This window comes from Neofelis nebulosa, chromosome 3 (assembly GCF_028018385.1).
Source record: "Neofelis nebulosa isolate mNeoNeb1 chromosome 3, mNeoNeb1.pri, whole genome shotgun sequence".
NCBI lineage: Eukaryota > Metazoa > Chordata > Mammalia > Carnivora > Felidae > Neofelis > Neofelis nebulosa.
Window position 1 is genome coordinate 54,355,666 of NC_080784.1, and position 14,058 is coordinate 54,369,723.

The window sequence follows — 14,058 nt, forward strand, 5'->3', positions numbered from 1 at the left end:
AGGTAAAAGTGATAAAACCCCATGCTGCATAGATAGTTCTATTTATCTGGTCAATGGACAAAAAACAAGTACTTAAGGTCTTCAACTCCAATCTTTTGTTCATTTCTTATAGTTGGAATTCCTTATCCATTTCTTATTGTTGGAAGACTAACCTGGATGATGGTAAAGACGGTGAGGTGGCATTTACTTAGCCCTGCCCTGCCCATTCTTGGGAGCAGATGATTTTTCAGCTGGTGAACTGGCTGCTTTTATCTGTCATCTTGTGGTTTAGGGTTTTCTGGGCTTCGGCTTCTATAATTGAAGTTGCAGCGGTACCAACATTGAAGTGACCGCTGGCTTTGGGTCTTATCGCGATTACCCTTATCTTCTGCATTGTTGCCTTCAGTCAGCAGGACCCCTACAGAATCATAGTCTATAATCCCCCCCCCGCCCCCCCCCCCCATACATATTCTGTCTCACTGGTCTATCTTGCTCTCCTGCACCCTGCTCGACAGCTCCTTCTATCACCTCTCCCTGCCCAGGAGGGTTGAAAGACTGGTTGACGCCCATAGGGTCTCCGCATGTAAGTAAAGTGGGAATCGTCACTTGCCTTAGGGCTGGCACGGTTGCGCCTGGCCTTAGGGAGCGCTGTCTGATCCTTGGTTCTTTTCCCCACTCTCACCATTCGGGTAATTCTGAGGGCAGTAGCGTGGAGGACCTCTGTGACATGCATAACATCCATAATGCTTATGGTTTGCTGCATATTTACTGCCTTGCACTGGGACGCAACGAGGGCCAGTCACAGTTGCTGCCTCTGCACCCTTTTCTCCTTCAACAACATTAAACTCTGCAGTCTCTCCATCCCCTGCCTCCATTGCAAAGGTGCTTCCTGGGGTTATTCTTTATGGCAGTTTGGCGTGCAAATACATCTACCTTGGTGTCATTCCTCTTGATAAACCCATATCTGTCTTCCTACACGGAGCCATTTCACTCTTCCCAAAACCTTGGTTGGATGACCTTGTCCCTGCTGGAAGGCACTGTGGATGTGAGGCCATGGGGGTCACCGCTCCCTGTGCCGCTGCCTGGTGATGCCCAGCTTGGTGTGGGCAGTGCTGGGGGTGTCGGGCAGCTGCTGAGACTCTGCCTTGCTGCTCATGCTTGCAGTGATGGTGACTGGGCCGGCTGTGGCAGCTCCTCCCAGGTGTGATGGTACCTAGGCGGGTGGTGGTGGTGGGGCTGTTCAGGGCTCTCTGGGACCCGCTCTCTGCTCCCGCTACTGGTGGAATTCTGTTGTTTGCATATCCTGGCTATTATAAATCATGCTGCAATAAACATGAGTGTGCAGATAACTCTTTGAGATATTGATAAAGTTTCCTTTGGATATGTGCCCAGAAATGGGATTGCTGGATCACATGTAATTTTAATTCTTTGATTAAATTTTGATTTATTTTTTTGATTAAATCTATACTGTTTTCTGTAATGGCAGTACCAATTTACATTCCCAGCAATAGTGCTCAAGGGTTCCCTTTTCTCCACATCATTGCCAACACTTCCTGTCTCTTGTCTTTTTCATAATAGCTGTTCCAGCAGGTGTGAGGCAATATCTCATTGGGTTTTGCTTTGCATTTCCCTGATGATTAGTGATGTTGAAGCCCTTTTTATCTACCTATTGACCAGTTGAATGTCTCCTTTGGAAGACTGTATTCAAGTCCTTTGCCTCTTTTTAATTAGTTTGTTATTTTTCTATTGAGTTGTATGGGCTCCTTATATAACTTGGATATTTCTCTCTTATCAGATATATGATTCACAAACATTTTCTCTCATTCTTCTCATTTTGTTGATAGTTTCCTTTGTTGTACAGAGCTTTTTAGTTTGATGTAGTCCACTTGTTTATTTTTCCTTTTGTTGCCTGTTCTTTTGGTGTCATATCCAAAAAATTATTGCCAAGAACTCAACGTCAAGGAGCTTTCCCCCCATGTTTTCTTCTAGGAGTCTTATGCTTACAGGTCTTATATTTAAATCTTTAATATATTTTGAATTTATTGTATATGGTGTAAGAGAAGAATACAGTTTCACTGTTTTCCATGTAGATATCCAGTTTTCCCAACACCCCATTTATTAAATAGACTATAGTTTCCCCATTATGTGTTCTTGGCACCCTTGTCAAATATTAGTTGACTATATATGTGTGGGATTAGCTCTGAGCTCTTTATTCTGTTCACTGATATGTGCCAGTTTTTGTGCCAGTTCCGTAGTGTTTTTTTTTTTAATTTTTTTAGCGCTTTTATTTATTTTTGAGACAGAGAGAGACAGAGCATGAACGGGGGAGGGGCAGAGAGAGAGGGAGACACAGAATCGGAAGCAGGCTCCAGGCTCTGAGCCATCAGCCCAGAGCCCGACGCGGGGCTTGAACTCACGGACCGTGAGATTGTGACGTGAGCTGAAGCCGGTCGCTTAACCGACTGAGCCACCCAGGTGCCCCAATTCCATAGTGTTTTGATTACTAAAGCCCTATACTGTTTGAAGTCAAGAGAGTGATGCTTTCATCTTTGTTCTTTCTTAAGATTGCTTTGGTCATTCGTGGTCTTTTGTGCTTCCATAGCAGTTTTAAGATCATTTTTTCCTATTTCTGTGAAAAATGCCATTGGAATTTTACTAGGGATTGCATTGAATCTGTAGATTGCTTTGGGTATTATGGACATTTTGACAATATTAATTCTTCCAGTCCATGAACACAGGATTTCTTTCCATTTATTTGTTTTCTTCACTTTTTCATCAATATTCTATAATTTTCAGTGTAGAGATCTTTTTACTTCCTTATTTAAATATGTTCCAAAGTATTTAATTCCTTTGATGCTATTAAAAAGGGGATTGTTTTCTTTCTTTCTTTTTAAAAGTTTATTTATTTGTTTTGAGAGAGAGACAGCATGAGCAGGGGAGAGGCAGGAGAGAGAGAGAATCCCAAGCAGGCTCTGCACTGACAGTGCAGAGCCAGATGCGGGGCTCAAACTCATGAACTGGGAGATCATGACCTAAATTGAAATCAAGATTTGATGTTTAACTGACTCAGTCACCTAGGAACCCCAAGGGGATTATTTTCTTAATTCATTTTTCAAGTAGTTTTTTTGTGAGTATATAGAAACGTAAATATTTTTTCTATTTTAATTTTGTATCCTTTACCAAATTCACTTATTAGTTCTAGAAGTTATTTCGGTGGAGTCTTCAGTGTTTTCTATACATAAACTCATATAATCTGTAAACAGAGACAATTTTACTTCTTTTCTGATTTGAATATATTTAATTTCTTTTTCTTGCCTAATTGTGATGGCTAGGACTTCCAGTATTATGTTAAATAGAAGTGGTGAGAATGGGCACCCTTGTCCTTTTCCTGATCTTAGAGGAAAAGCTTTTCACCACTGAGTATGAAGTTAGCTGTGTGGTTGTCTTATATGGCCTTTATTATACTGAGGAACATTCCTTCTATACCTTATTTGTTGAGAGTTTCTATCATAACAGAACGTTGAATTTGTTAAACACTTCCATTGAAATGATCACATAATTTTTATCCTTCATTGTGTTAATATGATTTATCACATTTATTGATTTGCCTATGTTCAACCATCCTTGCATCCTGGGGATGAATTCCACTTGATCATGGGGTATGATCCTTGTAATGTGCTCTTGAATTTGGTTAACTAATATTTTCTTGATGATTTTTGCACCTTGTTCATCAGGGGTATTTGCCTATAATTTTCTTGTGGTTTCTTTGACTGGTATTGGTGGCAGGGTAACGCTGGCCTTTACAATGAGTTTGAAAGTGTTACTTCTTTTTCAATTTTTTGGGGAATATTCAAGAAGATTTATTTTTATTTAAGGTACTAAGTCTTCTTTGAATTTTTTTTAATGTTTATTTATTTTTGAGAGAGAGAAAGACAGAGCATAGTGGGAGAGGGGCAGAGAGAGAGAGGGAGACACAGAATCTGAAGCAGGCTCCAGGCTCTGAGCTGTCAGCACAGAACCTGACGCGGGGCTCAAACTCATGAACCGCCAGATCATGACCGGAGCCGAAGTCGAACGCTTAACTGACTGAGCCACCCAGGCGCCTATTAAGTCTTCTTTAAATGTTTGGTAGAATTTATCAGTGGAATCATCTTGTCCTGGGTTTTTGTTTATGGGGAGATTTTAGATTTCTGATTTAATCTCCTTGCTTGTTATTGGTTATCAGCCATTCTATTACTTCATGATTCAGTCTTGATACATTGTCTGTTTCTAGGAATTTATTTCTCCTAAGTTATCTAATTTATTGGTATACAATTCTTCATAGTAGTCTTTATGGTAATTTGCATTTCTGTGGTTATCAGTTTTAATGTCTACTCTTTCCTTTATAATTTTATTAACTTGAGTCATCTCTTATTTTTCTTGGTTTAGCCAAATGTTTGTCAATTTTATTTTATTTTTTTAAAATTCTTAGCTTCATTGATCTTTTCTGTTGTCTTACTAGTGTCTAATTAATTTATTTCCAATCTAATCTTCATTATTGTCTTCTATCTGCTAACTTTGGGCTTAGTTTGTTTTCATTTCTAGTTGAGGTGTTAGGTTAGGTTGTTTATTTGAGGTATCTTTTTTCTTAATGTGCTTGTTCATCATTATAAACTTCCCCCTTAGAACTTCTTTTGTTATATTGCATTAGTTTTGGTGTGTGGTTTGTTCATTCATTGGTTTCAGGATATTTTTTTATTTATCTTTTTATTTCTTTGGTTCATTGTGTTTTCAGAAGAGTGTTGTTTAATTTCCCCCACATTAGCCAATTTTTGACTTTTTTTCTAGTGTCATAACATCGCATTTGGGAAACATGCTATGATTTTAATGTTCTTACATTTTAAGGCTAGTTTTGTTTTTCTGACTTATTTATTCTGGAGAATTTTCTTTGAGAATCATATGTATTCTGCTTCTGTTGGATAGAATGTTCTGTAGATGTCTGTTAGGTCCATTTGGGCTAAAGTGCAGTTCAAGTCCATTATTTCCTTATTGATTTTCTGTCTGGATGATCTATCCATTTTTGAAAATAGGGTATTAAATTCCCCTACTATTATTATACTGCTCTTTATTTTTGCCCTCAGGTCTGTTTATTTATGTGCTCCAATATTGTGCACATATATATTTATAATTGCTATATCCTCTGTATGATTTACCCTTTTCTCATTATATGCTGACTTTGTCTCTGATTACAGTTTTTGACTTAAAGTCTATTTTGTCTGGTAAAAATATAACTAGTTCTGCTCTCTTTTGTTTTCTGTTTTCATAGAATGTCTTTTTCCCTTCAATTTCAGATGATGAGTGTCCTTAATGCTTGAGTATCTTGTGGGCCCATATAGCTGAGCTGGGTCTTACTTCTTTATCCATTGAAGCATTCTATGTCTTTTAATTGGAAAATTTAAACCATTTACATTTGAAGAAATTTTTGAGAGGTAAGAACTTACTATCACTATTTTGTCAATTGCTTTATGATGTTTTTGGTAGTTTTTAAATTCTTTTCCTCTTTTGCTATCTTTCTTTGTTAGCTGATTTTTTTATAGTAGTATTCTATTATTTTTTCTCTTTATTATCTATGTTTTTATTATGGATTTTGCCTTGTGATTATAATGAAGGTGTCATAGTACATGTTATAGTTATAAGTCTATTTTCAGCTGTAATAACAACTTCGATTGCATAAAAAAGTTCACACATTTATTTTCTTACCCTTAAAGTTTATGTTATTGGTGCTCCTATTTACATCTTTTTATACTGTGTACCCATTAACAAAATATCATAGGTATATTTTTGACCATTTTTTTTAACCTGTATGCTAGAATACGTACATTTTCTTAATGGCATCTGAGAACTTGTTTGCTACCCTTTGGTTAGCTGAAGTTGCTTCTCCTGTTATCTTGACATTTTAAAAACCATACCTCTTTCTATTATCAAATTATCCTCTGTTAGCATTAAACTTTTCAGCCCTAGATTCTTAACCTTCCTTTTGCTTTAAGTTAATTTTGCTTTTTTCTCTGATCACATGAGAGTCTACAGGTAAGCCTTTCTTATAGCAATTCTGCACCCACATAAAAGCTACATTTTTCAGTAGGACATAAAAAGATATTTTGCAAGGACACCTGGGTGGCTCAGTCAGTTAAGCATCTGACTTTGGCTCAAGTCATGATCTCATGGTTCGTGAGTTCGAGCACCACGTGGGTCAGCAGAACCTGGAACCTGCTTCAGACTCTGTGTCTCCTTCTCTCTCTGCCCCTCCCCAGCTTGCACTCTCTCTCTCTCTCTCAAAAATAAATACAATATTTAAAAAAAAGATATTTTGCAAAAAGTGCAAATTTTACACTTGCTGGTATAGCTGTGAGGATGGGTTGATGAATTCCTTTTTTTTTTTTTTTTTTTAATTTTTTATGTTTTTGAGAGAGAGAGAGAGCAAAGGAGGGCAGAAAGAGAGGGGGAGAGAGCATGGAGCCTGATGTGGAGATCAATTCCACAACATTGGGACCAACCTGAGCTGAAATCAAGAGTTGGACACTCAACTGACTGAGCACCTTCTCCTTTTCTTTTTTTTTTTTACAATGAACTTTATGCTGGGTTTATTTCTTTATGTTTGTCTGTCTGTTTCATCTTTATTTTTATTTTAAAATTGATACAACTAGAAGGAAGAAATATAAAAAGGAAGGAAAAATAGTTAAATGAAAGCAAATATATTTGTGCATATGTTATAGTTTAGTAAGTGATAAAATAGACTATATTGGCATGTAGTTTATGCAATCATGACATGACTTTTTCTTTTTCTTTTCTTTTTTATATTTCTCTGCTACATGTCTCATTTGTGAGTTTTTCAAATTGTCCCAAATCTCCAAAATTTTTCTAATATATTTATTGAAAAAAATCTGTGTTTTGGGCACCTGGCTGGCTCAGTCAGTTGAGCTTCCAACTTCAGCTCAGGTCATGATCTCTTGGTTTGTGAGTTTGAGCCCCACATTGGGCTCACTGCTGAGCCAGCTTTGGATCCTCTGTCTCCCTCTCTCTGCCCCTCCCCTGCTTTCTCTCTCTCTCTCAAAAATAAATAAACTTTAAAAAAAAAAAGGTGTTTGTAAGTGGAGCCATGCAGTTCAAACTAATGTTGTTCAAGAGTCAACTCAATACCATCCATTAGAGGTGAGTAACTCAATAGGAGAGGATTACATAAGAGCATGTATACCAAGATGCTGGAATCATTGGAAGCCATTTTAGAAGCTGCTACCCTATACATGGATTTTGTTTGGGAAATTTATTACTAATTTTTTAGATTTTGATTTTAAGAGTATTAAGAAAATTTTATCTGCTTACTTCCCCCCTGTTTTAAAAAGTCCAAAACAATTCACCATTACCATGTTCTGAACAATGTGTACTTTTTCCCTTTGAAAAGAGAGAAATGAAGAGCAGGTTTCTGCATGTCAAAAGACTTTGTTCTCTTGGGCACTGGAAGGAACTCTTGGATTCAGATTTTATGATAGATTTTGGAGAATGCAGATGAATTAGGAGCTTATTTCTTCCCTAAACCAAGTTTTGAGTAAGGTAGAGGAAGGATAGAATAAAAATGAAAGAAAATGAATATTTTAGATATTGGGGGGAAGGGCATCACTGTTTCTGTCTCCAATTCTGGAATTCATATAGTGGGAGGGGAGAGAAATGGGAACAGGTAATGGAGGACAGACACTAGTGTTTGCTTAGGTGAGTGGAGCTCAGAGAGGTGGCAAGGCCATAGCGTAGCATAGCACTGATTGATTGGTTTTCTTTGGTAGATAGGTCTGAGATTCTCACAGCATTGTGAGGTAGTCTTCCCTCACACGGGTTCCCCCAGCATGGGAAGGGAGTAAGAGTAGAATCCTTGTATGACTGAGATCACCATAGGATGTGGTAGAGTGATAGATATTCCCACTGGAATTTCTGGTAAACTAGAATGATGCTTGAGTGGCAGAATTATCCTATGCACAAAAGAATGAGCCTTTCCCAAAGAGGTTTTTTAAAAAAAATGTTTATTTATTTATTTTGAGAGAGAAAGAGAGAGAGAGAGAGAGAGTGAGGGTGGACAGAGAGACAGGGAGAGACAGAGAGCCCGATGAGGGGCTCGATCTCACAAACCTTGAGATCATGACCTGAGCTGAAATCAAAAGTCGGATGCTTAGCTGACTGAGCCAGCCAGCTGTCCCCCAAGCCCCCCAAAAGAATTTTAAGAATGTTATTAAGAACAAGAAGCACCTTAGCAGTTGTACATTGGCTAGTGACTCAAGACCAAGTAGGGATAATGATATCTTAGTAATGTTAGCATAATCAATGCTCTCCCAGATGCCTCACCACTCAAGTCCTCTCAAACTTCCAAATAATTCTAGGGAAACAACTCTGAATACACTGAGTTTAAGTTTCTGTGACGAAGGGGAATGAGGTTCATAATAGGAATTAGGCTCATTTATTAAAAGAATAAAGTTGGGGTGCATGGGTGGCTCAGTCCATTAAGCATCCAATTTTGGGTCGGGTCATGAACTCATGGTTCATGGGTTCGAGCCCCGCATCAGGCTCTGTGCTGACAGCTTGGGGCCTGCTTCAGATTCTGTGTCTCCCTCTCTCTCTGCCCCTCCCCCACTCGTGCTCTGTCTCTCTCAAAAATAAATTAAAAAAAATAAAATTAGACTCTTAAAAATATGTCCAGTGAACTGATATCCATATCCCTTGCATGACTCCATTATGCTAAAACATCTCTTTATTGACACTCCCCGCACTCCCAACCTACCTTCTCTTCTGGCCTCTCTAGTTTAGTGAATTGTATTGCTACCCATTTCTTTGTCAGCTTTGAAATCACAGTAGCATCTTTCATACTTTCTTCTTATTATATCATATAGCCATTAAATTCTGTCAATCTTATTTTTGAAATCCATCCTGAATATCTTCTTTCTTCTTAGCCCTCAGTACCAGTGTCCCAGTCCTAGATTACTGCAGTAGAATAGTGCTGAATAAATATATTGTGTTTTATAAGGTTGTATATCTCATAAATGGAAAATATACCTTACTTAAAAAACACATGGAATTTTCACAAATATTAATTTTAACTTAGATCACAAAGAATTTTTTAATAAATTCCAAAAGCTATAGAACAGGTCACATTCTCTGGCTCCATGAAATTATAGTTAACACATATAGAACATACACGGGGTCGGTGCTGCTTAAGACCTTTACACATACTAAGTAATATAATCCCCATAACACCATGATGTAGGTATCATTGTTATCTCATTTTGTAGATAAGGAAGCTGATATATAGAGAGAGTAAAGAACTTGCTCAAGGTCAGACAGTAAATTGTGGGGCTGGGATATAGTACTATAGGTGAAACAACAACATGGGTGTGGATATAAATTAAAGAAATTAATGTAAAAGCACACACATGAAAATAGAGTGTAAGCCTTTATAAAATTCATATTTACTTTAACCTTGTCATTTAAACATATAATTATCATGAATTTCCTTTATCCATCATATTAATTATTCTTACATAGAAAAGAGTTTTAAACATTTTTAGTTTCTTTTCCCAGAATCTGAAGAAGGTGGAGATAGACTTTTCACCACTTTTTTTCCCTAAATTGAATTCTCTTTGGTTTGCAGCAGATGGTCCAGTCAGCACAGTATTTAATTGCATGTTCATCAGGATTGCACTTCATTCTGCAGTGATAGTGTTTTGAGGAACATATGTCTTTAAAAAATGAGGTCCTGGCTTTGAAAAGAGAAAAAAAAGTTATACTTTTATTTGTATATTTTAATGTCTGAAGTGTTTTATAATAAATTAAAACAACATCAGTAAAGAACTTGCTCAGAAAAAAATAACAACAACAAAAAGAAGGCAGAAGAGAAAAGTAGAGATAGTGAATAACAATAAATGAGGATTTCTTCTATAGGGTAGATAAATGGGGCAGTGAGCTAAAGAGGAGAGTTTTTCCTGACAATATGACAGCATATTTCTGTGTAAAATGGGTAGTTTGTTTAGTAGTGGGGATTCATGATGCAAGAAACAATGTTCCATTTCAGCAGTGAAGTCTTTAACAAGTGAGTGGGGATGAAATCTAGTTACATTATTTTTCATTTTAAAGAGTTTTATTACAGGATGTTATAATCGGAATACTTCAGAGCACCTTCTAGTTAAAATCAGAATTTTGGTAACTGGCTTTAAAGTGTTCCTTGAGTATTTTTCTCACACTGACTTTCAGTCAAAAGTACTACTTAGTGATTGTTTAAGAGATGTTAATTCGGTGAAACAGTTTATCCTCAATAACCTGAGACATCAATCCATGGGTAGCTTCTATGGTAGTTTTACTACATCTGTCACTTTAGCCTTGGCATGTTTGTCTTCTTTCTGTCATGTGTTTCCAAACCCAGCATGAAACTCCCTCATCCCAGCTGGGCTTGCTTCTGACTGTTCTAATTTTTCAGACAAATTAAAGACCTGACCAGTGGTATAGTTTGCATTCGGAAGAAAGCTAGAGGAACTCATCATATTCACACAGTATTTATTCTGCAAAAGCTCAAACAATTTGCGATCCAAGGAGGATTTGAAATATGACACTTGTAAGGCATAATATTGTTTGCATGTTTGTAGCCCTTTGGGTGTGTTCCAAAGTCTCCAAGATTCACTTTCTCTGCAGATATTATTCTTGATGGGTCAATTACTACTGCTAGGAATGGTTCCTGGAACTGCTGATTCAGTGTTTGATTACTAACATCAATCCCAGAAAGCCAGCAGCCACAGCCAGGTTGGCTATGATGCCAGCCAATTGCATTTCCAAGGAGGCCAACCTGTTTGGCATTTTCTATATATGCAGCCATGTACTCATATGCAGCCTGAGCACTTATTTACTCGGGTTTCAGTGCAAAGCAAAACTGTCTATAATGATCATGGTTTCACCATCCACCTTTCCTAGCATTAGGCCATCACTTCAGATCAGTTGCTTCCTGATCTGGCAGGGGGCCAATGCTGAGATTTTGCAGTACTTAAAGCAATGGCGATCATTAGTCCAGGGCTTCGCCATCAGAATTTCTTGCTGCTGTTTCTTGCATTTCTAGATTTCATCGATATCATGAACAACATGCTTCCTGCACGTTATTGGCCCATTCCCAGGTTTTCTGAGCCATACCACTCCCAGATGCAGCCATCACCGAGGAATCGGAGAAGTCATCTCCTCCCAAGACGCAGCCTCCTGGATGTGGGCTTGGGACTCTCTCCACCACAGGTGCAAACTCCTACTAGTCTCTCGAGGCAACCATGACACCTCGTGGAGGGCTAACTTTAAACCAGAAAATGAAGAGAAGGCAGAGGAAGGTAAAATTAGGGGAAGACATATGGTGGTGGGAAAATGCAGAAGTTATCTCTTGGTGCTTTTACTTTCTTGGTGAAATAAAAAGAAATCATCAACTGACAATAAGGAAGTTGAATCTTGGTTCTAACTGTCCAGTATATTTAGGCTCAAAGCCATATCTCCTTTACTGAGGAAGTTTCTAAGATTACACAAATTCCTGTAAGTCATAATTTCTCACTTCGGTTTCCAGTTCTTACCCCCACTTCTCTCTCTCTTTCTATGTCACATAGGCATTTCCTTCTATCTTTTGCCCTCCAAGAAATCTAAGTTTTATAGAGATCATTTCTTTACTTTTATTTTTTAATTTAATTTTTAAAAATTTTATTATTGTTATTTTTTTAGTTTTTTTTTTTTAATTTTCAAACTCACATCCAAGTTAGCATATAGTGCAACAATGATTTCAAGAGTAGATTCCTTAATGCCCCTCACCCATTTAGTCCATCTTCCCTCTCACAACCCCTCCAACAACCTTCTGTTTGTTCTCTGTATTTAAGAGTCTCCTATGTTTTGTCTCCTTCCCTGTTTTTTTTTTTTTTAATATTTCTATTTATTTTTGAGAGAGAGAGACAAAATGAGTGGGAGAGGGGCAGCGAGAGAGGGAGACACAGAATCCAAAACAGGCTCCAGGCTCTGAGCTGTCAGCACAGAGCCCGATGTGGGGCTGTAACTCATGAACTGTGAGACCATGACCTGAGCCGAAGTTGGACACTGAACCGACTGAGCCACCCACGCACCCTTCCCTCCCTGTTTTTGTGTTATTTTTGCTTCCCTTCCCTTATGTTCACGTTTTGTATCTTAAAACACTCCTCATAAGAGTGAAGTCATATGATATTTGTCTTTCTCTGTCTAATTTTGCTTAGGATAATACCCTCTAGTTCCATCCATATAGTAGCAAATGGCAAGATTTCATTCTTTCCAATTGCCAAGTAATACTCCATAGTGTGTATATACTACATATTCTTTACCCATTCATCTGTCAATGAACAATTGGGCTCTTTCCATACTTTGGCTATTGTCGATAGTGCTGCTATAAACATTGTGGTGCATGTGCCCCTTCAAAACATCACACCTGTATCCCTTGGATAAATACCTAGTAGTGCAATTGCTGGGTCGTAGGGTAGTTTTATTTTTAATTTTTTGAGGAACCTCCATACTGTTTTCCAGAGTGACTCCCACCAGCAGTGCAAAAGAGATCCTCTTTCTCTGCATCCTCACCAACATCTGTTGTTGCTTGAGTTTTTCATTTTAGCCATTCTGACTGGAGTAAGGTGGTATCTCATTGTGGTTTTAATTTGTATTTTCCTGATTATGGGTGATGTTGAGCATTTTTCCATGTATTTGTTTGCCATCTGGATGTCTTCTTTGGAAAAGTGTCTATTCATGTCTTTTGCCCATTTCTTCACCAGATTCTTTTTTTGGTGTTGAGTTTGAGAAGTTCTTTATAGATTTTGGATACTAACCCATCTGCTGTGTCATTTGCAAATATCTTCTCCCATTCTGTCAGTTGCCTTTTAGTTTTGCTGATTGTTTCCTTTGCTGTGAAGAAGCTTTTTATTTTGATAATGTCCCAATAATTCATTTTTGCTTTTGTTTCCCTTGCCTCTGGAGACATGTTGAGTAAAAAGTTGCTGTGGCTGAAGTTAAAGAGGTTTTTTGCCTGCTTTTGCCTCTAGGATTAAAAAAATTTTTTTTAATGTTTATTTTATTTCTGAGAGAGAGAGAGAGAGAGAGAGAGAGAGAGAGAGAGAGAGAGAATGAGTGGGGGAGGAGCAGAGACAGAGGGTGACACAGGATCCAAAGCAGGTTCCAGGCTTTGAGCTGTCACAGGGGCTTGAACTCACAAAATGTGTGATCATGACCTGAGCCGAAGTTGGTGCTTAACTAACTGAGCCACCCAGCTTCCCCTCTTCTCTAGGATTTTGATGACTTCCTGTCTTATGTTTAAGTATTTCATCCATTTTGAGTTTATTTTTGTGTATGGTGTAAGAAAGTGGTCCAGGTTTATTATTCTGCATGTCGCTGTCCAATTTTCCCAGCACCATTGCTGAAGAGACTGTCTTTATTCCATTGGATAGTCTTTCCTGCTTTGTCAAAGATTAGTTGGCCACGTGTTTGTGGGTCCATTTCTGGGTTCTCTATTCTGTTCCACTGATCTGAGTGTCTATTTTTGTGCCAATACCATACTTTCTTGATGATTAGAGCTTTGTAATATGTATTGACGTCTGGGATTGTGATGTCTCCAGCTTTGGTTTTCTTTTTCAGGATTGCTTTGACTATTTGGGGTCTTTTATGGTTCCATCCCAATTTTAGGATTTTTCTAGCTCTGTGAATAATGCTGGTGTTGTTTTGACAGGGATTGCATTGAATATGTAGATTGTTTTGGGTAGTATCGACATTTTAACGATATTTGTTCTTCCAATTCAGGAGCATGGAATGTTTTTCCATTTCTTTGTGTCTTCTTCAATTTCTTTCATACGCTTTCTATAGTTTCAGTATATAGATTTTTCATCTCTTTGGTTAGGTTTATTCCTAGATATTTTATGGTTTTTGGTACAATTGTAAATGGGGTCGATTCCTTGTTTTCTCCTTCTGCTGCTTCATTATTGGTGTATGGGAATGCAACCATTTTTGTGCATTGGTTTTATATCTTGTGACTTTCTGAATTCA

The 14,058-nt window shown here is 37.8% G+C and overlaps 1 protein-coding gene and 2 pseudogenes across 1 annotated transcript in view; all 3 read right to left on the minus strand.

Annotated features, from left to right (window-relative positions):
- Nucleotides 1-183: 183 nt before the first annotated feature.
- Nucleotides 184-1,254, minus strand: LOC131506096 (Y-box-binding protein 1-like; annotated as a pseudogene).
- Nucleotides 1,255-9,603: 8,349 nt separating this feature from the next.
- The window catches only part of LOC131506099 (beta-defensin 43-like), a 28,003-nt gene continuing 23,548 nt past the window's right edge, over nt 9,604-14,058 (minus strand). Inside the window, exon 2 of the mRNA XM_058719700.1 lies at nt 9,604-9,755. Within this exon, the coding sequence (XP_058575683.1) occupies nt 9,604-9,755 (152 nt within the window). The remainder of the gene's footprint in view (nt 9,756-14,058) is intronic.
- LOC131506097 (COP9 signalosome complex subunit 5-like) lies at nt 10,270-11,188 on the minus strand (annotated as a pseudogene).